This window comes from Rhincodon typus, chromosome 2 (genome assembly GCF_021869965.1).
Source record: "Rhincodon typus isolate 14 chromosome 2, sRhiTyp1.1, whole genome shotgun sequence".
In the NCBI taxonomy this organism is placed as follows: domain Eukaryota; kingdom Metazoa; phylum Chordata; class Chondrichthyes; order Orectolobiformes; family Rhincodontidae; genus Rhincodon; species Rhincodon typus.
Window position 1 is genome coordinate 11,780,761 of NC_063333.1, and position 22,578 is coordinate 11,803,338.

Below are 22,578 nucleotides of genomic sequence, written 5' to 3' on the forward strand. Positions count from 1 at the left end.
GCTGATTGGCACCACATCCACTCCCTCCACCACCGACGCTCAGTCGCAGCAGTGTGTACTGTATACAAGATGCACTGCAGAAATTCACCAGGTCCTTTGATAGAATGTCACAAACCCGTGACCACTTCCATCTAGAAGGACAAGGACAGCAGATACATGGGCCTCCTGAAAGTTCCCCTCCAAGCTACTCGCCATCCTAACTTGGATAGATATCGCCATTCCTTTATTTTGTCTCTGAGTCAAAATCCTGAAATTCCCTCCCCGAGGGCATTGCGGGTCTGCCTACAGCATGTGGACCACAGCTGTTCAAGAAGGCAGCTCACCATCACCTTCTCGAGCAACTAGGGATGGGCAAGAAATGCTGGCCAGCCAGCAAAGCCCATGAAACATGAGTGAAGTTAAAAAAAAAATCAGATGGAGATAGTGTTGAAAAAATAAACTGCATTTATAGGGTGGTGAATCTTCATAATGCCCTGCCCAGAGGGCTGTAGTAGCTGAATCATTAAGCAGGTTAGAGATAGGAAAAGTACATTGTGTACACAGATAACACCAGGGGATGTGGAGATAGTGCTGAAGAAATGACACGGGTGATCAGGCATTGATCTAATTGAATATTAGAGCCGGATCAAGGAACTGAATGGTTTACCTTTATGGTTCTATTCAAGGAATGAATACAATTAGTTCCTTTAAAATTAGCGGATTATAATTTCAGCAATTATCGTGAAAATGGCTTTTTTGTTTGGGATACAGTTTTCATAGCAATATTTATAACAACTCTTTGCTTGAGTCTCTGCGCTGTGGTTAGATTCTATGCAATCTATATAATCTGGAAGATATTAACTGTTTACTTACTTCATCAATAGATTCTTCTTTCACATTTTGCCAGTTTACTTCAGGTCAGTGCAATGCTGGTTGATCACCCTTCTGTATCTCCTGGCAATCGCCATGCTTTATCTTGCCCTTTTATGTTTAACTGAATTATTCTCCCTGATCTTATTCATTCCTCATCTACCTGTCAGCACAATCTATATCATGCATCTCCCCACCATGTTCTTTTCTGTCTGAAACAGGTGACCATACCATTTCGCTTTCTCCAATGTTTCCACAATGGTTCTTGATCTTTCCCTTACTTGGAACTCCAGAGTTGCATCTCAGCATCCACATCTCATTGGTATTCCGACATTCCTTTTCCTTGATTTTGCCCATATTTCACCGTCTTATAACTTCCTTCCTTCCTTTTACTTTCAGTGGCAGTCTTCTATCTCTCAATAATTACTCTGCATTTCTTCCAGTCAGTCCAGCCTGAGCTAATTTGGTGCTTACCTACCACCACCTTATGTCCATCTTCTGACACCACTGACTGAAGCACTTGAAACCAGTCACCTTTGTCCACATCTTTGCCCATAGTTTTGCAGCTTTACTCTGGCCCTCTTCCCTAGGCTTAAACAGAAAGGTTGTACACTGGGTCTTATCCTTATCTTCACAACCCAGTTTTCTGTGTATCAGTCCCACCGCTTAGTTTGCTTCCCTCTGCAAACATAATTATCAATGACACTTGCTCAGTGAGAATTTCTATGGCATTCAGGAAGGGGAAGAGACTTGGTGCCAGTCCTTGGTCCTATCCAACTTTGATTCTGAAACTCTCACTTTCCCCACACACCTTGCCCTTGTCCACCACTCCTTGTAGATATTTTGTAATAATTGTGCATAATTCGTACACTGCTTAAGGATTATACAGATTAATCAATAGATTCATGGCTGATTTTTGTTTGACTGCTTTACTAAAATGTTTAGAATGGAATCTAGTGAACCTTAAATTTAGCCCACAGCTATAGCACACAGTTTTCAAATAATTGTCCCTGCTGCAATTGTTATCTCATTCCTTCATTCTGGTGTTCTATTTCTTTCATGCCACCCCATTCCTTTCATCCCACTTTTTCCATCCCCTAAGACCTTCAACCCTCTGAGAGAAGAAATTCTTCCTCATCCCTTTCTCCTGACATTATGCTCTCTCATCCTAGATTCTCCCATGAACAGAACCTTCCTCTCAGCATTTACCCTGTCAAGCCCCTTCATTACCTTTGTTTCAATGCGATCATCTCTCATTCTTCTAAATTCCAATGCGTAATTCCCAACCTGTTTAACTTTTGCTCATAGGACAATCCCTTCAATGGGGAGGCAGTGGTCCAGTGGTGTTGTTACTGGATTCTAAACCCAGAGACCCAGATAATGTTCTGTCAACCCGGGTTGGAATCCTGCCATGGCAGATGGTGGAATTTGAATTCAATAAATATCTGGAATTAAGAGTCTAATGATGACCATGAATCCAGCCTCGGTTGTCAGGAAAACCCATCTGGTTCACTGTCCTTTAGGGAAGGAAACTGCCATCTGGCCTACATGTGACTCCAGACCCACAGTGATGTGGTTGACTCACCTGTCCTCTGGGCAATTAGGGATGGGCAATAAATGCTGCCTGGCCAGCGACGCCCTCATCCTGTGAATGAATAAAGAACAGGAAAAAACTGGGGATCGTCCTTGTGGACTTTGCTCTGAACTGCCTCCAATGACATAATATCTTTCCTTAAATAAAGGGACCAAAACTGCTCTCAGTACTCCAGATATGGTCGCACCAGCACCTTGTACGATTGCAGTAAGACTTTCCTACAATTATTCTCCAACCCCGCCTTAAAGCAATGGCCAACATTCTATTAGCCTGCTGCACCTGTGTGCTAGCTTTCTGTGTTTTGTACACAAAGTAACCCCAAGTAACTTTAGTGTGCAGATTTCTGCAGTTTTTCTCCATTTAAATATACTCTTGTGTTCTCCCTTCCAAAATTAACAATTTCACATTTTCCCACATTTTACTCCATTTGCTAACATTTTGTCCACTTACGTAACCTATAAATATCTTGCTGTAAACTGTTTGAATCCCTGTCACCACTTGCCTTTGCACCTATATTTGTTGTCTGCAATTTTGGTTAGAGTACATTCACTTCCTTCCTCTAAGTCATTAATATTTATTGTCAACAGTTGCAGTCCCAGTACTGATAACCATAAATCCCTGCTGCTTACAAGTTGCCAACCTGAAAAAGAACACCTTATCCCCACTTGCCGTTTCTTGCCCATTTAGCTATCTATGTCAATATACTACCTCCTACACTGTGAGCTCTTAGGAATTAACCTTTTGTGAGAGATGCCTTCTGGAAATCCAAAAACAATATATCTGATGGTTCCCCTCTATCCACTCTAGTTGAGACTTTCTCAAAAACTCTAATAAATTAGTCAGATGCGATTTCCCTTTCATGAAGTCATGCTGACTCTGCTTGATTCGACAATTTTCCAAAAGTGCTGCTGTTACTTCCTTAATTCCGACACTGTTCCAACAGGCTAATGTTCCATGTTAGGCTAATCGGCTATTGTTACCCCCATTTTGTCTTCCTCTCGTTTTGAATTGGGTTGTCACAGTGGCAGGTTTCCAATCTTCCAGCACCTCCGCAATGTCCAAGGATTTTGGGAAAGTACAACCAATGTATCCACTTGCCTCCATTTGTACCAGACACCACCCACTAACTAAACCCACCAACAGACACCACTCTTAACCTATCAAAACAATCTAAACAGACAAACTGAGTATTGTATATTATAAATCCATTGGTTCACTAAGGTCCTTCAGGGAAATGAGTCTTCTTGAACTGTGTGATTCTTCATGCCTTCAGGGTAACTAGGGATAACCAATAAATAAACTATATAGGATTAACTTTTGTTTCAAGGAAGTCGATGAATGCACCATCTGACCTGTGCTCACTGATCATCTTTGGACTGACACCGCCTCAACTTAATAAATAAATAATTCAGCCTTGTTTTAAAATCTGTCCATAGCCTTGTCTCTTCCAGTCTCTACCTCTGAAACCTCTGCAGGCTCTAAAGCCATGACAGATTGCACTGTCTATTTTTGAAAATGCTGTGTTCACTTTTATTCATTGTGAGTACTGTGATTGAATCTGTTGAACATAACTGCTTTGCAAGCAGTTGTATTTTACAGAGTGATCTGTAATATTATACCTAAGTCCTGAATGTGTGCTTTCGTGATTGTACTTTACACTAGTGTAATTTCAAACTAGGCAATCTGATTTTGGCAACCTGTTGCTTTAAATGGACTTTGCTTTGGAAGTCAAGTGATCAAAAGACCACTGTTTCATGTGCACCTGTCTACTTGCAGTTCATAAATTGCTCCTTGTTTACGTCAAATTTTCCAGTGTAACTGGCAAATCAGTCATGACTGGAATTATTGAATTTTGCTGTTAGTTTTTATGATGTGCAGAAGTATTTCAGTTTTCTTGGGACTTGGTCAGAATTTATTTGAATATTGGATTTAAAGATAACTGGTTGATGAGTAATACCATGGGACTCAATGAAGAACAAATTAAATCCTTAAGGAAAGCACAGTTTAAAAATCTTCCATAATATACCTGCGATAAAGCTTACCAGTCAAAGCAAATCTGTACAAATATCATGCAATGTTCACTCTTTTTCACTACCATTAATAGGAGACGTATTTAGATATGGAGAAAGGAGAGTTTTGTAGGCTATAACCTAAACTGCATAAAGATTTCTTCCAACTTAGTTCTTGTTGACCTTCATTAACACCCTTCTGTCAATATCATTTTTTAAAATCACAACCTTGTTTTTAATTCCTCAAATGGCTTCACCTTATCTCTATAATCTCCTTCAATCTAACAAAGCTCTGAGATCTCTGCATTCCTCTGATTCTGGCCTCTTAATCCCTTTTTATTTTAATCACTCCACCATTGGTGGTTGTTCCTTCCACTGCCAATATACTACATTCTAGAATTTCCTCCTGAAATCACTCTTGCTTTGCCAGTTTAAAATGCTTTCTAAAACTTGCTGCTAGCTGTGCTGATATCTCCTTATGTGGCTTAATATTGGTTTTGACCATCGGTTGCTCCTCTGACATGCCTAATGACATTTATGATTCCTTTTGTGCACAGAGTATCTAAAGAGTTGGTAATTTTGTACTGTGAGCAGGATGGACTGTAGCTTGGTTTGTTAGGTGTAGTCCTCACTTTGAAGTCTTGCTTTCTGCTTTGGGGTGGTCTTTTTATTTGTATTTATCTCGCGTTTCAAAGTTGCAATTTTTTGAGTATGTGTTTTCTCAGTTCCTTTTGTGCATCTGACCGTTTCATTGCGTGTACGGTATCTGAGGGTTTTGGATATGGGAACTAATTGTATGCAGATTTGATGGGTATTTTTGGTAACCAGTTACACAAGGTTGGATTTTTTTTTGTTTATCGAAACATCAGCAACCAAGAATTGCAGATGTTGGAGATCAGAAGCAGAAATTGCTGGGAAAGCTCAGCAGGTCTGGCAGAAGAAAGCAGAGTTAACATTTCTGGTCCTCTGAAGAAGAGTCACTGGACCCAAAACTTTACCTCTGTTTTCTCCGCACAGATACTGCCAGACCTGCTGAGTTTTCTCATCAATTTGTTATTATTTCTGATATAATATTTAACTTGTCTTTCTGATTTTCTGGTTCTTGGCTAATGGTGGGTATCCTCCTGTGAATTTAACTACTGTATCCTATTATGTCATGAATGTTAAGCATTTCTGTTCAGGTTTAGAATTAATCATTAATGTACATTTTAGTTTGCCTTGATTATAGAATGAGTTCCAAGTAATCTTTTAATTGCAATTGGCCCTAATCTGAAAGATAGCAGAGTCAAGTGAGGTTCTCATGAGGGTATTGCAAGTAAGTAGTCATTAACCTACTACTTACTTAATGCAGTCAGGAAGTCAGTGTTTACGTGTATTTTGAAAATGGGCATGTGACAATTTAACCTGATTGCAGTAACAAATTTCATTCCTTAAGATTGTTAGACTCTCTAAATTCTGTATATTTGGTCATGCCTACAATGAAAGGCTAAATTTTCCCAGCCCCTGAATGACATGGACAATGATGAGTCAGCTGGGAGAATATGGCCAGTTTGACACACCTTGCATTCCTTTTTTTGTGTCTCCTTTCTCTTCTCTTTCCCCCCCCCCCCCCCAAAAAAACCTCCAATGGTATTTGACGTTTGGACCAAGGGAGCAAGATTAGTCCATTTGTGTTCCATGGTTCTGCTGTGCTATTCGTTAAGATAATGGCCAATCTGATTGTGATCTCAGCTGCACTTTCCTGTTTGCCATCCCCTCCCAACATCCTTTGACCCCTTTGAATATCAAAAATCTGTGCAATTCAGCATCAAGTATGGACTTCAGTAAGGCATTCAACAAGGTTCCTCATGATTGACTGGTTAGCAAGGTTAGATCACATGGACTATAGGGAGAATTGGCTATTTAGATACTGAACTGGCTTGAAGGTAGAAGAGAGGGTGGTGGTGGAGGGTTGCTTTTTAGACTGGAGGCCTGTGACTAGCGTGTGCCACAAGGATGGGTGCCTGGGCCAATGCTTTTCGTCATTGATGTAAATCATTTGGATGTGAACATAAAAGGTATGATTAGTAAGTTTGCAGATGACACCAAAATTGGAGGTGTGGTGGACAGTGAAGAAGGTTACCTCAGACTACGATGCAGTATTGATCAGATGGGCTAATGGGCCGAGGAGTGGCAGATGGAGTTTAATTTAGATAAATATGAGGTACTTCATTTTGGAAAGGCAAATCAGGGCAGGACATATGCACTTAATGGTAAGGTCCTGGAGAGTGCTGCTGAACAAAGACCTTGGAGTGTAGGCTCATAGTTCCTTGAAAGTGGAGTTGCAGGTAGACAGGATAATGAAGAAGGCATTTGGTATGCTTGCCTTTATTGGTCGATGCATTGAGTATAGCAGTTGGGAGGTCATGGTGTGGCTGTACAGGACGTTGGTTAGGCCCAAATTAGAATAGTGTGTGCAGTTCTGGTCTCCCTGCTATAGGAAGGATGTTGTGAAACTAGAAAGGGTTCAGAAAAGATTTACAAGGATGTTGCCAAGGTTAGAGGATTTGAGCTGCAGGGAGAAGCTGAATAGACTAGGGCTATTTTCCCAGGAGCATTGGAGGCTGAGGGGTCACGTTATAGAGGTATATAAAATCATGATGGGCGTAGATAGGGTAAATAGACAAGGTCTTTTCCCCAGGGTGGGGGAGTCAAAACTAGAGTGCATAGGTTTAAGGTGATGGGACAAGATTTAAAAGGGATCTAAGGGGCAATTTTTTCATGCAGAGGGTGGTGCATGTATGGAACGAGCTGCCAGAGGAAGTGGTGGAGTCTGGTACAGTTACAATATTTAAAAGGCATCTGAATGGGTATATGAATCGGAATGGTTCAGAGGGATATAGGCCAAATGCTGGCAAATGGAACTAGATTTATTTAGGATATCTGGTTGGCATGGATAAGTTGGACCGAAGAGTCTGTTTCCATGAGAATTCTATAGACCAATGGCCCTCAAAGTTCTCCTCAACTCCATCTTAAAAGAGAGACCTGACTTTTTAAATCATGTTCCCTAGTTCTAGTCTCTCCCACAAAAGGAAACATCTCTCAGTAATCACCCTATCAAGTTCCCTCAGGATCTTCTTTGCTCCAGTAAGGTAATCTCTCATTCAACTATACTCAAATGGATGTAGGCCCAAACTGTACAATCTTTCTTCATATGCTAAGCCTTTCATCCTAGCAATGTGTCAAATGAATCTTTTTCCTGAATTGTTTCTAATACAATTATATATTTTTCAGACAAGGGCACCAAAACTGTATGTAGTATTTGAGTATTTTGGAGTGCTGTGAACGCTTGTGATTTCAAATAAACCAGTTGGACTATAACCTCGTGTCATGTGACCTCTAACTTTGTCAACCCCAGTCCAACACCGGTACCTCTACAAAATGAACAAGTTCACATTTTCCCATATTGGCATTCCCATTTTTGACCACCACCTTATCTATATTTCTTTGTAGATTCCTCCTTTTGACAATTTACTTTCCTGTGCTGGTAACTTCAGCAAATTTATACATTCGGTCACTTTGGCCAAACTATTGATATAGATTGAGAAAGAAAAACTAACAGCAGAATGGAAGGGTGAACTAAAAGCTAATGTGATTCAGAAGACATGGAAAGAAAGGTTACATTGAGGGGGTGGGATGGGGGAAAAGAATAAAGGACAGGAAGAAACGCACCTACCAATGTAACTTCAAACTAAATTGTTCCTTTTCCAGGCCAGCGAAAGTGATTGACGTTGCATTAACAACTATCACTACTCCTTCAAAGGATAGTTGCACTGTTGATCACCAACCTAATTTCCTGCAGAAAATTTAATGAGTGATTAATGTTCCCTGTTTTAAAAATAGTCTCATAATGGAATGCCATTAGTGTGAAGCAGCTATAACAGCTATCGGTTGACTGTCGAGCCTGCGTCTCTTCACCTTGTAAACTTAGTGCCTGACGTGCAAATTACTCATGACAGCACTGTTTTTCCAGCATGATTGGCCCTGTCTATTCAGCTGATCTAGTTGGATTTTGTAGATTCATAGAAAATAGGTTCAGGAGTAGCCCATTCGGTCCTTCAAATCTGCACCATCATTCAATATGATCATGGCTGATCATGCAATTTCAGTATCCCACCTCTGTTTTCTTTAAATATCCCTTTATCCCTTTAGCCACAAGGCCCACGTCCAGCTTCCTCTTGAATATATCTAATCAACTGGCTCCAATAGCTTCCTGTGGGAGAGAATTGCACAGGTTCACAACTCTGAAGAAATTCTTCTTCACCTCAGTCCTGAATGGCTTATGGCTCACCCCTTATTCTTAGATTGTGACCTCTAGTTCTGGACTCCCTCAACATCGGGAGCATTCCTCCCACATCTAGCCTGTCCAGTCCCATCAGAATTTTATATGTTTCAATGAGATCCCCCTCATTTTCCTGAATTTCAGTGAGTACAAGTCTAGTCTATCCAGTCGTTCTTCATATATAATTATTTCAAGCAATGGTGGCGTTTTAATGTTTGGTGTTCATGTATCCCTGTTCTTTTCAGGTCTTCATTTCAACATGTTTGGACATACTTGTAGATTTTTAAATGAGATAATTACTGCTTTCTAATTCTGAATACTTTTGTGCTGGTCATTCATCAAGTAGCCTTTCATGTGGTGTAGACAGTAGAAGTGGGCTGTTTTATGAAAATTGAAGTTTGGTTTCTTCGGCACAAGGAGTATGTTAAAATTCTGCTACTGTTTTTTTTCTGTAACATCTGAAGTCATACTATCAAGAGTAGGGTTCAGTATTAATTGCATGTTTAGAAAAGAAGTAAAGAACAGTTCAGATGTATGTTCATCCATTTTATGATCCAATATTCCTTAATTTATTGTGAGAAAAAAATCTACAAACGTGAAACCTTGTCATTTTTCATAAGGTTTCTGGGCACTTCACTAGTTTTGAAATGGGTGGCTGAAATGCATGCATTTCTTTTAAAGAGAGTTAACCTCATGCTAGCTTCAGATTAGCTGTTTGCCCTGCTTGAAGATTTAGACATGTTCACGTGAGCAAGTCAATCTGTAATTCATTAAGACTGGAGAAGTGCGACACTACTACAGCGCTTTGTGCTTTAGGTGTTGTCGGAGCTTGTGCTTGCTTGAACTGAAAGCAGTCGCCATCAGGGGCCAAACAAGTATATAAACGGTAAGCTAACCGTGAGCAAGTAAATGAAATAATGTTGCACCCATTATATGTGAGTACTGGGAAGCAGGTTATTTTTTAGTGCAGTCTACAGCATTTACTATTGTATACTGAGCACAATGTTAATGTTCACAGAGGCTCCTATTCGTGCAACTTTATCAGGAAATTTCACTGTTTGATTAGGTTTCCTCCTCACATGGTCGCCTTTAAATTTTTGCGAATTGAAACACTAGTATCCTCTTTTGTAAGGATCACAATACTATGTTTGGCAGCAACAGCTTAAAGGATTTTTCCTCTAAGGTCTTTCCATGGCCCTGTCAAGTACTTGAAGTTAAATTTTGAAAGAAATTGATGACATGAAGATTTTCTGTTATTTTTAGGCAAATGGGAAATGTATTTGTTGCATTTAACATCTTGCTACAGCCAGCAAATGTGGAAAATTTTGAGTGTAATAAACTTGTTGTTTTTCTCAAGTTTTCAGTGGCTGTGCAGGGATTTTAATATAAAAGTGAAAAGTTTGAGGTTGAGATGTTGCTATAACATGAGTCTTGTGTTTGCAAACTCGTTTTGGTGTCTGCTGTAACACCGAGATTGTGAACAATGGGGTTCAGTCTTTGGCATTTGCAAGAGGGAGGAATGGAATCAGTGGCAAAAAGGTGAATTTTGTGGTGAGAGCCAAAATCGATGACTTTGGTCTTTTCAAAATTGAATTGAAGGAATTTTCTGCTTATCACGTGCTGGGTGTCAGGCAGTTATTCTGATAATTTGGTTCTTTTTGTATTCATTCATGGGATGTGGGTGTTGCTGGCTGGCCAGCATTTTTTTTGGCTGTCTCTAGTTGCCCTTGAAAAGGTGGTGGTGAGCTGCCTTCTTGAACTACTGCAGTCCATATGCTGTTGGTTGATCCACAATGCCTGTATGGAGGGAATTCCAGGATTTTGACCCATTAAAGGAACGATAATTATATTCCCAAATCAGGAAATTGAGAGACTTGGAGGGTAACTTACAGGTGGTGGTGTTCTCGTGTATATGCTGCCCTTGTCTTTCTAGATGGAAGTGATCATGGGTTTGGAAGGTGCTATCTAAGGGTCTTTGAATTCTACAGTACAACTTGTCAATAGAACACACTGCTGCTACTGAGCATCAGTGGTGGAGGGAGTGGATGTGGTGCTAATCAAGTAAGCTGCTTTGTCCGGGATGGTGTCAAATTGCTTGAGTATTGTTGGAGTTGTAGCCATCGGGCAAGTGGGGAGTATTCCATCACACTCGTCATTTGTGTCTTGTAGATTGGACAGGCTTTGAGGAGTCAAGAGCTGATGCCATGCTTGAGAATTCTAGCCTCTGATCTGCTCTGTAAACACTATTTATATGGCGAGTCCAGTTGAGTTTCTGGTTAATGGTACCCCCCAGGATGTTGATAGTGGGAGGTTCAGTGATGATAACACCATTGAATGACAAGGGCTGGTTAGATTGTCTCTTATGGGAGATGGCCATTGCCTGGTTGTTGTGTGGCACAATTGTCACTTGTCAGCCCAAGCCTGGATTTTGTCCACATCTTGTTGCATTTGAACATGGACTGTTTTAGTATCTGAGAAAGTCGCTAATGGTGTTGAACATTGTGCAATTGCCGATGAGCATCCCCATATCTGACCTTCCATTGGAGAGAAGGTCATTAAAGCAACTGACGATGCTTGGGCCTAGGAAACCATCCCAAGGTACTCCTGCAGAGATGTCCTGGAACCAAGATGACTGTTCTCCAACAACCACAACCATTTTCCTACATGTCAGGTATGACTCCAACGAACAGAGATTTTGCCTCCGATTCATGTTGATTCCAGTTTTGTTAGGGCTCCACTTGGTCAAGTGCAGCCTTGATATCAAGGACTGTCACTCTCATCTCACCTCTGGAATCCAGCTCTTTTTGTCCGTCTGTGAATGAAGGCTGTAACAAGGTCAAGCCGTAGTGAAACACAAATTGGTGCCAGTGAACAGGTTATTGCTGTGTAGGTGCTGCTTGATAGCACTGTTGATGACACCTTCCATCACTTTACTAATGATTGAGAGTACATTGGTGGGGTGGTAATTAGCCAGGTAGGATTTGTCATGCTTTGTGTACAGGACATACCTGGGCAATTTTCCACATTGCCAGTGTTGTATTGGAACAGCTTGGCTCGGGGTGCAGCAAGTTCTGGAGCACAAGTCTTCAATACTTTAAGCAGAATATTGTCAGGGCCCATGGCCTTTACATGCCCTCCTGCACTCTCCATCAAACCAGAACTGATTCTGTGGCTTGATGGTAATGGTTCAGTGGGGGATATGCTGGGACATGAGGTTGCAAATTGTGCTGGAGTACAATTCTGCTGCTGTTGATGGCCCACAGTGCCTCATGAATGCCCAGTCTTGAGTTGCTAGATCTGTGTGAAGTATGTCCTGTTTACTTTAGTGATAGTGCCAAACAATGTGATGGAGGGTATTAAGGAATGTGAAGGCGGGACTTTATCCGAGGACTGTGCTGTGGTCACTTTTACAGATATTGTCAATTACAGAAGCATCTACAGCTCGCAGATTGGTCAGGATCAGGCCAAGTGTGATTTTCCCTCCAGAAGCTGTGTACTTTAGGAGCTGACCAGCTCGATTAGTTGTGCTGCTGCTGAGCCAAAAATGGTGGTGGACGTTGAAATCCCACACCCAGAGTACATTTTGCGTCGTTGCCACCCTCTGCTTCCTCCAAGCGTTGTTCAACATGGAGGAGTACTGATTCATCAGCTATGGGAGGATGGTACATGGTAATCAGCAAAAGGTTTCCTTGCCCTAGTTAACCTGAAGACTTGAAACCTTGTAGGGTCCAGACTCCATGTTGAGGACTGTCAGGGCAACTCCCTTCTGACTGTATATTACTGCTGCCTCTTCTGCTGTCTTGCCAGTGGGACCAGGACAAATCCAGGGATGGTGATGGTGGTGTCTTTAAGATATGATTCTGAAAGTAATGACTATGTCAGGCTGTCACTTGACTAACTCACCCCCAGATATTAGTATGGAGGACTGCAGGGTCAACAGAACTTCTTTTGCTGCTGTTGTCTCTGGTGCCTAGGTCAGTGCTTAGTGTTTCATCTGGTTTCAATTCTTTGTTGAGACTTCGTAGTGAGCTATACAACTGAGTGACTTGCTAGGCCATTTCAGAGACAGTTAAGAGTCAACCACATTTGCAGTGGGTCTATAGTCAACCAGACCAGATTTCTGCTCCATGAGGGCATTGAAGAAATTGTGAAAGAAAAAGTTACAAGCATTTTAACATCCTTGGATAAGTGAAGAAATGAGAGGAAGGAATGTACCTATTCTGAAAACTTGACATCGACACAAGATTGTTCTTAATCAGAAATGAATAGCACCTGAACCGGAAATCTGTCTCAGTTCATCACTAAAACTATTTGACTTCTGGTTACTGCTGTGTCATGTGCTGCTGTAATCCATTTACTCATACCGTGAATACTAGATACCCAAATCAAGTTTAAATAATAGCAGGTTGGCAGACAGGGCATAAACTTCACATAATGTTGCTACTGTCTGGAATATGGTTTTAGTTTTATACGTCCTTTTGCTAACTTGAAGTTATTAAAAGGAGAGATTAAAAGGTCAAAGTGTTGGATTAAGTGGTAGCATTTATTAAATATAAAGTGCAAATGTTGCAAAAGGCACATGCAATGCAAAAGCAAATGGCAGGGGCAGAAGAATTTTGAGACATTTTGACCTCGTCCTGCATTTCAGGTGAATCATAATTGTGGGTGTTTGAAATGTTTACTTTTCCAGTTATTTTTCTACCAAGAACTGAAGTGAAAGATTCATCTTTCGGAACTTGAGTTGTGTATGTATATGGTTTTGAGCTATGTGACACATTACATGTTCCAAGACGGTGGTGGAGTAAGACTGCTGAGTCAGAGCTCGCCTGCTCCGTCTGTTTCATTTCTTTCGTGTTTGTTTTTCTTCTTTCTTACCTCCTATCCTCATGCAGCATCATTGATGTCCCAGGTGAAGCAGGTGTGGATTCTGGGCCTCGAGGCTCAGTGCGATCTCCTGTGCACCACCACCTCTGCTTGGAAGGACTGTAATTCTTCACCTTTCATTTCTTTATACTTATAATTTATTTCTAAGATTTTGTATCTAGATATCTGTTATACCTAAGATGGCACAGAGGTCTGTAATACTGGACTTTTTATTTCTTTATTTTTCTTGTTTTTATTCCTATGAGTCTGTACCTAGGCATCTTTTGTATCAAAGCTAGCCCCATAAGCAGTGACTCTAAACTTCTCACTGTACTCATGAGTGCACGTGTGACAATAAACCTGGTTCTGGTTCTGGTTCTAGTTCTAATTCTAACTTTATTAATTATAAGAGTGGTTTGAGACGACTTTAAAGCAAGTGGATTGGCTTGTGTAGTGTTTTTCTCTCCTTAGGAACAACTTCGTCGATTTTTGTGCATAGTTTTGTTGTGTGATCATTCCCCACTCATTTGTTTTGCTAAAGTAATGACTATTCGGAGATATTACCTTTTTTTGATTTAAGTTTACTGTGGTTCATGAGACTCAAATATACTTTGTTAGATATAGATTATTTTCTGTATTATGACTAAGTTATGGAATGAATAGATTGTGTTGTTATAAAATAGAATATTTTAAGTTCTACTCTGTCTCCAGTGCTTTTGCTAATAGTGATGTTAGATACTTTGAATATTTGTTCCTCAGCCAACACGTAAGTAGGAGCAAGTGTAGGCAATTCAGCCTCTCCAGTCTGCTCCAACATTCAATATGATCATGGCTGGTCTCATCTCAGTCTCAGATCCACTTTCCTGCCCGCTCTTCATAACCCTTCATCCAAATACTAGTTAAAAACCTGTCTATCATAGGAATGTCTATCACTGGATCAGGAATAGGCCATTCACCCCCTCGAGCCTGTGCCACCATTCAAAGAGAGCGTGGCTGATCTGTGGCCTAACTCCATATACCTGCCTTAGGCCCATATCCCTTAATACTTTTGCTTAACAAAAAAAAAAGATCTGTCTCAGATTTACAATTAATAACTGATCTTGCATCCACTGCTATTTGTGGAAGAGAGTTCCAAGCACCCTTTGTATATAGTTGTGCTTCCTAACATCTCTCCTGAATGGTCTGTAACTGCATTGACTACTTCTTCTGGCAGTTCATTCCACATTTTGGGAGGGGTGGGTAATGGTAAGGGCATAAAACTCAGAACTGAGGCACCTCTCTGTGATGGATGTGGTAATTGGATCCTAGAGAAGGTCTTTGGTTCACCAGGGCCGACATCTCGTTCAGTAATGGAACCTAATGCTTATGTGTGGGCTGTAATTCTTCCTGTGCAACTTCAGACAGTACTGGAGCCATCAGTTGAGTTATGAATAATTTTGTTTTTAATTTTCCAGTAATGGCAAAACCCAGACCAGTGGTAATTAGTGGACCTTCTGGAGCAGGCAAGAGTACTCTGCTGAAGCTGCTTTTTGAGGAATACGATCAAGTTTTTGGATTCAGCGTCTCTCGTTAGTAGCTCTTTTAATGCTTCTTTTTCTAGCTGAGACTTTGCAAAGCAATTGTCTGTCACCAGTGGTCTTAACCTGCCTAACAGCAGGCAGACCTTCATATTTCAGATATGTGCAGAAATTACAATTTGTGCTGCTGTGAAAATAGAACTGAGTTCACAGTGAACACTCCAATTTGTTCTGGCTGAGAATTGGTTCAAATAATTTTAATTTATTCTGAATGTTCTGAGCAATGCTTATGGTCAGATTCATAAATTATTAATTGATTTTTTTCCAATGAATAATATTGTTTTGTTTGAATCAAAACCGATTAATTAGACATTTTCAGGGGGCCTTTCTGTTGAGACTGATTTACTAATGCATATGGTAGGATAATTGGGCTTGGAAGTTTGTGAATATACTTTGTTCTAAGTGACGTTTGCTTGATGGTGTGAATTGTTTTACAGATACAACAAGAAATCCAAGGCCAGGTGAAGAGAATGGTAAAGGTGAGCACCCATTTCGTTTAACTTAAACTCCCAGAGTCACAAAATGTAAAGTTCTCGTTAGGCATAAGTGGATCCTTTGCTGGTTGGCAAGATGTGATGAATGGTGTGTTATATGGATGAGTTTACTGTTTTTATAAATGACTTTGGAAGTACCAAAGAAAGGTATGGTTACCAAATTAAGTTTCCAGCCAAAACTTGATCCATTTATGTCTATTTTGTTCCTTGTTAACATGCCAACCTTCTTTTCATGTGAATGTGTTATATCTCCAGCATGAGCTTTCATTTTTCACAATAACCTTTGTGTCACCTTCAGGGTCTGTTTCCTCAATGTTGTTGGGTCAAAATCCTTGAATTCCCTCCTGAACAGCATTGTGGATCTACCTACAGCACATGGACTGCAGTGGTTCAAAAAGACAGCTCCCCACCACTTTTTCTCAAGGGCAACTAGGATAGGGCTTTCAGTCTAAGATGGTGGTAGAGTAGGACACTCCGGTCAGAGCTCCTCTGTTTGCCAGGTCCTTTAACCCTTTTCCCTCCTTTTTATCCTTCTTTTTTCCCCTTTCTTTGTTTCCCACCACCAACCCTGGAGTGTATGGAGTTGTGGAGGACTGGAGCGAGCGGGCTGAGACCCGTGGAGGGCCGGGGCGAGCACGGGCCAAGACTCGCAGAGAACCCACGAGCAGTGTGGCCTTGCGCCCCATGAGCCCTAGAGCACTGTGAGCAGTGAGCCGTGGAGCAGCACGTGGACTGCGAGCTTGGAGCAGCGTTGAGAAGAAGCCCTGCAGCAGCACATAGGATGCAGCCACCTGGAACAGCATGCAGGCAGCTAATCCTGGATGGAGACTGGTGTAAGGGGGACAGTCCCTCACCTTAGAACGCTGTAATGTTAACCCCTTAATATATCCCTTAATATATTCCTATATTTAACTTACTTTCAATTACGTAATTAAGCAACTACTTTTATCCCTCTGCTGTATCCAAGAACTGTACCTAGGTACTTGTACCTAAGATGTCGCCATAAGAAGGCAGACATTGTAAAAGTTTTTCACTGTACTCCTACAATGGGGCACGTGTGACAATAAAAGGATATTGTAATGAATACTGGCTCAGCCAGCAATGCCCATGTCCACGAGTGAATTTAAAAGAAACTTCGGCAAATCTAAGTACAATGCATCCATTGTTTCCCCTTTACCTTCATCACATTACTTTATTCCTCCTCCTTGAACTCCAGTAAATTGGATAAACATGATTTCTCTTTCCCAAAAGGACTTTGGAAAGTTCAAGGTAATCAAGCAGAGTCAACAAAGTGCCCTGCCTAAAATATTTATAATGCCAATGGGGTAAATGAAAGTTGTTATATTCCCGTAGCTGCTCTGAGATTAGAGAGGGATGACTAGTGGTGGTTTAACCTGAGTGAGGGGTGAGGCTGAGAAGATGATACCGTCCTAGTGACCTCAGCTGGTGTGGGAATTGAACTTGGACTATTGGTGTCTGTCTACCACAAACCAGATGTCCAGCTGACTGAGAACCAACCCCTCTTCTCCCCATACCCCCTGCCGCCCGAAACTCTTATCATCTTTCTTATAACAGATGTCTAGCTAAATGACTTGTAATTTCCTGCTTTCTGATCCCCCCCACTTTTTTATTGAAAAAATACATTCATTGTTTTTCAATTTAATGGAACCTTTCCTGAATCTCAAATTTTGGAAAATTAAAACCACTTCTTTTAAGATGCTAGAATGGAGTTGATTAGAAGTATCGGATCTCATAGAAACCTTGATAATTCTAACAGGATTACATTGGGTAGATGCAGGATACGTGTTCCCAATGACTGGGGAGCCCTGAACCAATAGTCACAGTTTAATGATACGGAATAAGCCATTTAAGACTGAGATGAGAAATTTCTTCACCGGAAGTGGCAGGCCTTTGGAATTCTCTGCCATAGAAACCAATTGATGACAAAAAGTTCATTATTTTTAAGGAGGAGACAGATACAGCTGTTAGGGAGCAGAGGGATATGGAGGAAAAGCTGGAACATTGTACTGTGTTGGATGATCAGCCACAATCCTATTGAATGGCATATTCCTGTTCCAATTTTCATTGTTTTTAAGTCCATTAGTGGCTGGGGCTTGTCAGACTGCAGTGCCAGTGATTTACTTGGTACCATTTCCCTAGTGATTGTAATTTTCTTGAGTTCCTCCATCCTTGCATTTCCTGATTTTAATTATTTCTGGGATGTTACTTGTATATTCTACATTGAAGACCTGTTCATTGGTCACTTTGTTCATTTATTTTTAAAAGTGCATACAGAAACTCTTACTATCTCTTTTTAAATTTCTAGCTAGTTTGCACTCTACATTTCCAATTTATTAATCTTTTAGACATGCTTTGATGTTCTTTTATATTCTGGCCAACCTTCTGACCTGTCACCCATGTTTGTATAATTATATGTTTTGTCTTTAAGTTTGATACTATCTTTAATTTTTTTTTAGCTAATGTTGGCTCTTGGGTGCTCCCTTTGGAATTTTATAAAGCATTAGATATAGGAGCAGAATTAAGACCATTCAGCTCATTGAGTCTGCCATTTGATCATGGCTGATATGTTTCTCAACCCCATTCTTCTGTCTTCTCTCCATAGCCCTTAGTTCCCTTACTGTCAAGAATCTACCTATCTCTGTCTTAAATACATTCAATGACTTGGCCTCCACAGCCTTCTGTGGCATTGATTCCACAGATTAACCGCCCTCTGGCAGAAGAAATTCCTCCTTATCTCAATTCTCGAGCATCGTCCCTACACAGTGAGGCTGTGCCTCAGATCCTAGTCTCTCAAGGAGAGACATCTTCTCCATGTCCACTCTATCCAGGTCTCTCAGAATCCTGTAATTTTCAATGAGATACCCCTCTTGTCTTTCTGAGCTCCATGTACAGATCGAGAGTTGTCAACCAGTCTAATTTACAAGCCCTTCATCTCCAGAATCAATCTTGTAAAGCACCTTTGGACCCCCTTCCAATGCCTGCAGATTTTTCTTTAGATACAGGACCAAAAACTGCTCAGAATATTCCAAATGGCAGTCAGAATAGACCCTTATACAGCCTCAGCATTGCATCTCTGCTCTTGTATTGCCTTTTTGAAATAAATGCTAACATTGCGTTTGTCTTCCTAACTGCCAGCTGAACCCTGCATGTTAACCTTTGGAGAATGCTGAACTAGGACTCCAAGTCCCTTTGTGCTTCAGATTTCAGAAGCCTTTCCCTGTTTTGTTTTGTCACTCTCCATTGACCTACATTTAACCTAATTTTCCAATTAATTTCAGCTACCTCTGTATACATGCCCTTATTTAAGTAGGGCCTGCTATTCTTGGACGCACTCTTCCACAAACTGAATGTGAAATTCAATCAAATTATAATTGCTGCTGTCTAGGGGTGCCTTCACAATGAGCTGATTGATTAATCCTAGATTGTTGAATAATACCAAGTCTAGTACAGTCTATTCTTTGGTTGTCTCTAGAAGGTGCTGTTTGAATTTTCTCAATTATTCATCTGGCCACCTTTGTCCTCTGATTTCCAGTGTATATGCAGATCAAAATCCCCCATGATTATCACCATACCTTGCTGACAGGCTCTAATTATTTCTTCCTTTTATACTCCATTCTGCTATGTGGTTATTGGACACCATTTCCACCAGTAATTTCTTGCTTTTATCATTTCTCACCTCTACCCAAACTGTTTCTGCCTCCTGGCTTTGTGAACTTGGCTGATCGATCTCCATTGGTACTTATATCATCTTGTAATATCACAGCCACCCTCCTCCTCTTCCCTAGCTTCGTGTCCTTCCTAAATGTTACGTATTCTTCAATATTTAGGTGCCAATCCTTGTCATTTCTGCCCTCATTTATCTCTGATGGCGATAAGATTGCACTTGTTTATTCCTATTTGTGCATTGAGAAAGTCTCTTTTGTTTCAAATACTAAAACAATCCTAAAGAGCGTTTAGTTTTCAGATATCTACTTCTCTGTTTAAACTTGCTTTAAGGATTTCTTTAACTTTTTACAGACTAGCTGAGGTTCTCTACTCAATGGAGAAAACAAATGACCAAAATTATTAAAATTAAGTCTTGCTGGTTTCTGAAATAAGTTCCAAATTAACTTTTCTTTAAAGAACTATTAAGTTAGCATTGAATGGCTTCTATTTTGCCCCTGCACAAGAATTTTCTATCACATCAATCATGCTGTATACTTTTAGATGTAGTGAGGCTGAAAATAATGTTAATATTCTTTTCCTTAAGAACATCATTTTGAGTACTAAGGCTCAGCTAGTCTGGATTGTGTCTGTAAGTCTGCAAAGTATGGTCTGTGAGCTTTGTAATAAGTCAAGTGTTTGTCCTGCGTACTCTACCCAGATTACTATTTTGTATCGAGAGAGGAAATGCTTCATGGCATCGATTCAGGGGAATTTATAGAACATGCTGAGTTCTCGGGAAATATGTATGGTACAAGGTAGGTGTTGTGATCCTGAAGGTAACCTGTTCATTAGGAGGCCTGGGCACTTTATTACAAGTGATACCTTAGACAAAGGAGCAAAACTTGGCCATTCAGCCCGTTCAGTCTGCTCTGCCATTCAGTGAGATCGTGGCTGCATTTGATAATACTCAATTCCACTTTCCTGTCTATTTTCCATAACCATGGATTCCTTTACAGACTAAAAATGTCTCTTTCAGCCTTAAATATACCTAACAACCTAGTCTCCACAGCCCTCTGTGGTTTAAAAAAAAAAATTCCACAGATTCACTACCCTCTGAGAAGAAATTCCTCTTCCTCTCTAAATGTCTGACCCGTTATTTTGTGGTCCTGCGCTCTGGTGCTAGCCTATCCCACAGTGGAAACAACCTTTTCTGCATCTATTTTGTCAAGTCCCCTAAGAATCTAATATGTTACAATAAAGTCACCACTCATTCTGTATTCCAATGAGTGCACGCCCAATCTACTCGACCACTTGGAAGTCCCTCTGTGCCTGGTAGCCTAGTGGACCTACTCTGGACTGTCTCAATCGCCAGTATATCTTTCTCTAAATAAGGGGTCTAGAACTGTTTACAGTATTCCCAGCTGTGGTCTAGCTAGTCCCTTCTATAGTTTTAGGAAAACCTTCCTACTTTTACACTCCTCCGTTCCCTTTGAAATAAAGCCTTAGATTTCTTTGTTCTGTAGTTTTCTGCACATTTCTCAATTTGTATAATATTCAGTTCTTCTGTTCTTCCTGCCACTTCATATTTCCTCGCATTAGATTCCATGTGCCAGGTTTTTGCCCTCTTGCCTAATCTGTCTGTATCCCTCTTTGTGTCATCCTTGCCACATGGCTTCCTGCCTATTTTTGTGTCATCTGCAGACTTGGTTATAGTACATTCACTTTCCTTATCCAAGTCATTAAGATATTGTAAATAATTGTGGTCCTAGTATGTACCATTGGTGTTCAAACACAAATTAATATCTATTGGGCAAAGAGTTGTCAATTTCTAAAGGTTCTCAAAATAGAAAGCAGAAAGCTGCTAATTCAAATTGTGCCAAATCCCCTTTAGCGTTCACTCAACCTTTTAAACGAGTAATCCATTTAGTAACGTCTGGCAGCTGTTGTATAGTCTGTTAAGTGCTCAGCAGTTCTATCTTTGAGCATATGTGAACAGCATAGGTCCTTTATATTCTGACTCGCCACTGAAATGGCAGCATGTGACCTGGATTTACAAACACTTCACACCTACACCACAACCTGCCAGCCAGCGGCATTGACAAGATGCCTCCACCAGCTGGTGCCCTGGTGCCACAATCATATGTTCAACCAACCACCTTCTCCCCCAAAGAGTGTTGGGACAGGGAAATGCTGTAAAAGGAAAGAGAAATCAAAATAGTCAAGGGAGAAAGTATGCTCTGCATCTTAACAATGTTGCAATGTTATTAGTAACAAAAATATCAAAATAATGAAAGTTCATCTGATTAAAGGAAAAACTACAAAGGACAAAAGGAGAGTCAGCATCTGAGAAGGATAGGTAAAATGTGATTATTCAAGAGATCATACAGAGACAGACAATCCAAAGATCAATTTTCTTAGGCTGACTTTCATAGCGTTGTGTCATTCGGCATTTTAAAACTTTTTCTGCCATTTGTTTGGATTATGGCTGATCTGTATTAACTTCATTAACCACCTTGCTTCTGTAACGCTTAGTACCATTATCTAACAATCTTATGAATTTCAGTTTTGAAGTTTTCAACTGACCCCTAGCTTTAACAGATTTGGTTGAGATTCCCAGATTGGGAGGTGATGGCGTAGTGGTATTATCACTGGATTATTAATCCAGAGATCCAGGTAATGTTCTGGGAAAACAGGTTTGAATGCCACCATGGCAGATAGTGGAAATTGATTGCAATTTAAAAAAAAAGTCACAAATTAAGATTCTAATAATGACTATGAAACCGTTGTCAATTGTCAGAAAATCCCATCTGGTTCACTAATGTCCTCTTAAGGAAGGAAATCTACCATCCTTACCTGGTCTGGCCTATGTGTGACTCCAGACTTATAACAATGACACTTAATTACCCTCTGGGCTATTAGGGATGGGCAATAAATGCGGGACTAGCTAGTGACACCCTAATCCTGTTGATGAATTTTTAAAAAATTATTTCTAATAACTGTTGTGTGAAGAGGTGAGTTTTGTCAACACCTTTGAATGGCCCATGGCTAACTTTAAGATTCTGACCCCATATTGTGGACTGCTGCTATATCCCTCAGTAAGAAGAAATGTATTTTCTGTCTATCTTATAAAGTACTTTAGTCACCTTAAACCCTTTAATTATATCACACCATCATCTCTATGTTCAAGAGAACATAAACCTAGTGT

General features: G+C 40.4%; 1 protein-coding gene across 3 annotated transcripts in view; it reads left to right on the forward strand.

Moving 5' to 3' along the window:
- LOC109933309 (guanylate kinase) overlaps positions 1–22,578 on the forward strand; it is a 42,928-nt gene that overhangs the window by 11,872 nt on the left and 8,478 nt on the right. For all 3 annotated transcript variants that reach the window (XM_020532283.2, XM_020532286.2, XM_048607329.1), the window contains exons 2-4: positions 15,091–15,204; positions 15,651–15,692; positions 20,092–20,188. In XM_020532283.2, the coding sequence (XP_020387872.2) occupies positions 15,091–15,204; positions 15,651–15,692; positions 20,092–20,188 (253 nt within the window). The remainder of the gene's footprint in view (positions 1–15,090; positions 15,205–15,650; positions 15,693–20,091; positions 20,189–22,578) is intronic.